Consider the following 1,207-nt stretch of genomic DNA (forward strand, 5'->3'; position numbering starts at 1 on the left):
AGACTGAGACAGACCAGGGAGAGAGGCCTGGTGAGCTACTTCCAAAATCAGCCATATAAAACCCTCCGGGTCCCAGCGGTTGACCCACAGCTGCTCGTGGGGACGACGTAGGGCTCGTGCTTTGTATTTCGACCATTTGTGCGTGGGATCACGTGGAGTCCACGGCCAACTTAGTGGCAGCAAACCCAGCGACTGAAGCACTTAGTAACTTGCCCAGGTCTTCACATCTGTAAATCAGTCAATTAACAAAACACTAAAAAACTAAAAAACTCACTGCCATTGAGTTGGTTCTGACTCACAGCGAACCCCTCCTTGGGTTTCCAAGGAAGTTTTGGGTTTTCTCTACGGAACGAGATTGCCCAGCCTTCCTTCCGAGGAGTGGCTGGTGGGTCAGTTACACAGGCGGTGGCATATCAGTGACACCGTGGTGTCCAGTGGTGGGATCCTCGCCTTCCAGGCAGGAGACCCAGGGTTTGATGCCCGGCCGTGCCCCTCCCGCACAGCCACCCGTCTGCCCGTGGAAGCTTGCGTGTTGGTGGGATGCTGAACAGGTCTGAGCAGAGCTTCCAGCCCAGGAGGGCGTAGGGAGAAGGGCCGGACCGCCTACCCTAGGTGTCATCATATGGTCTGGCCAAGAGCTGGTCACCCGACAGCTGCCCCAGGACCCAGCAGCTTCGCTCCTTCACGGGTGAGTTGGTCCTGGGTGGGGAGCTGGCTGCCCAGCAGTGAACTAAGACGCTAACATTTGCAGCCTAGCAAGTTCTGCTTCCTGACTCCACCCTTCCTTTGCTTCTGCACTGTTGGCGTCAAACCAACAAGCACGCCCTTTCGCTGTGCTCCTGACACACTGGACCCGTAAAGGTGATGCAAACACATCCCCTGTGTAAAGGGTGATAAGCCTTCACCCTCACGAAGCACGTGGCGGCCCTGTGCCTGCGTGTTCTCTCCCTGTTGCACACCATGATGCTGTGTAGAACCTAACGCAGCCCCACCTTCTGTCTTTGCACCCACAGGCACAGCCATCTGGAAGGTGTTCTTCTTCACACCCAAGTTCACCCCGGAGGGCTCCAATGGATGCTTCTCCACACACGTGTGCTTCTGCCACGGGGACTTCATCACCCGTCACCACCCGCCTTTACTCTTTGACATTGCCAGAGACCCTCGCGAGAGGAGCCCGCTTACTCCCGAGAGCGAGCCTCAGTTCCAC

The 1,207-nt window shown here is 56.8% G+C and overlaps 1 protein-coding gene across 1 annotated transcript in view; it reads left to right on the forward strand.

Annotated features, from left to right (window-relative positions):
• STS (steroid sulfatase) overlaps nucleotides 1-1,207 on the forward strand; it is a 203,942-nt gene that overhangs the window by 201,863 nt on the left and 872 nt on the right. The window contains exon 10 of the mRNA XM_007954028.1: nucleotides 1,014-1,200. Coding sequence (XP_007952219.1) covers nucleotides 1,014-1,200 — 187 coding nt within the window. The remainder of the gene's footprint in view (nucleotides 1-1,013; nucleotides 1,201-1,207) is intronic.

Source organism: Orycteropus afer, unplaced genomic scaffold (genome assembly GCF_000298275.1).
Source record: "Orycteropus afer afer isolate SDZICR_OR568_19922 unplaced genomic scaffold, OryAfe1.0 scaffold00426, whole genome shotgun sequence".
In the NCBI taxonomy this organism is placed as follows: domain Eukaryota; kingdom Metazoa; phylum Chordata; class Mammalia; order Tubulidentata; family Orycteropodidae; genus Orycteropus; species Orycteropus afer.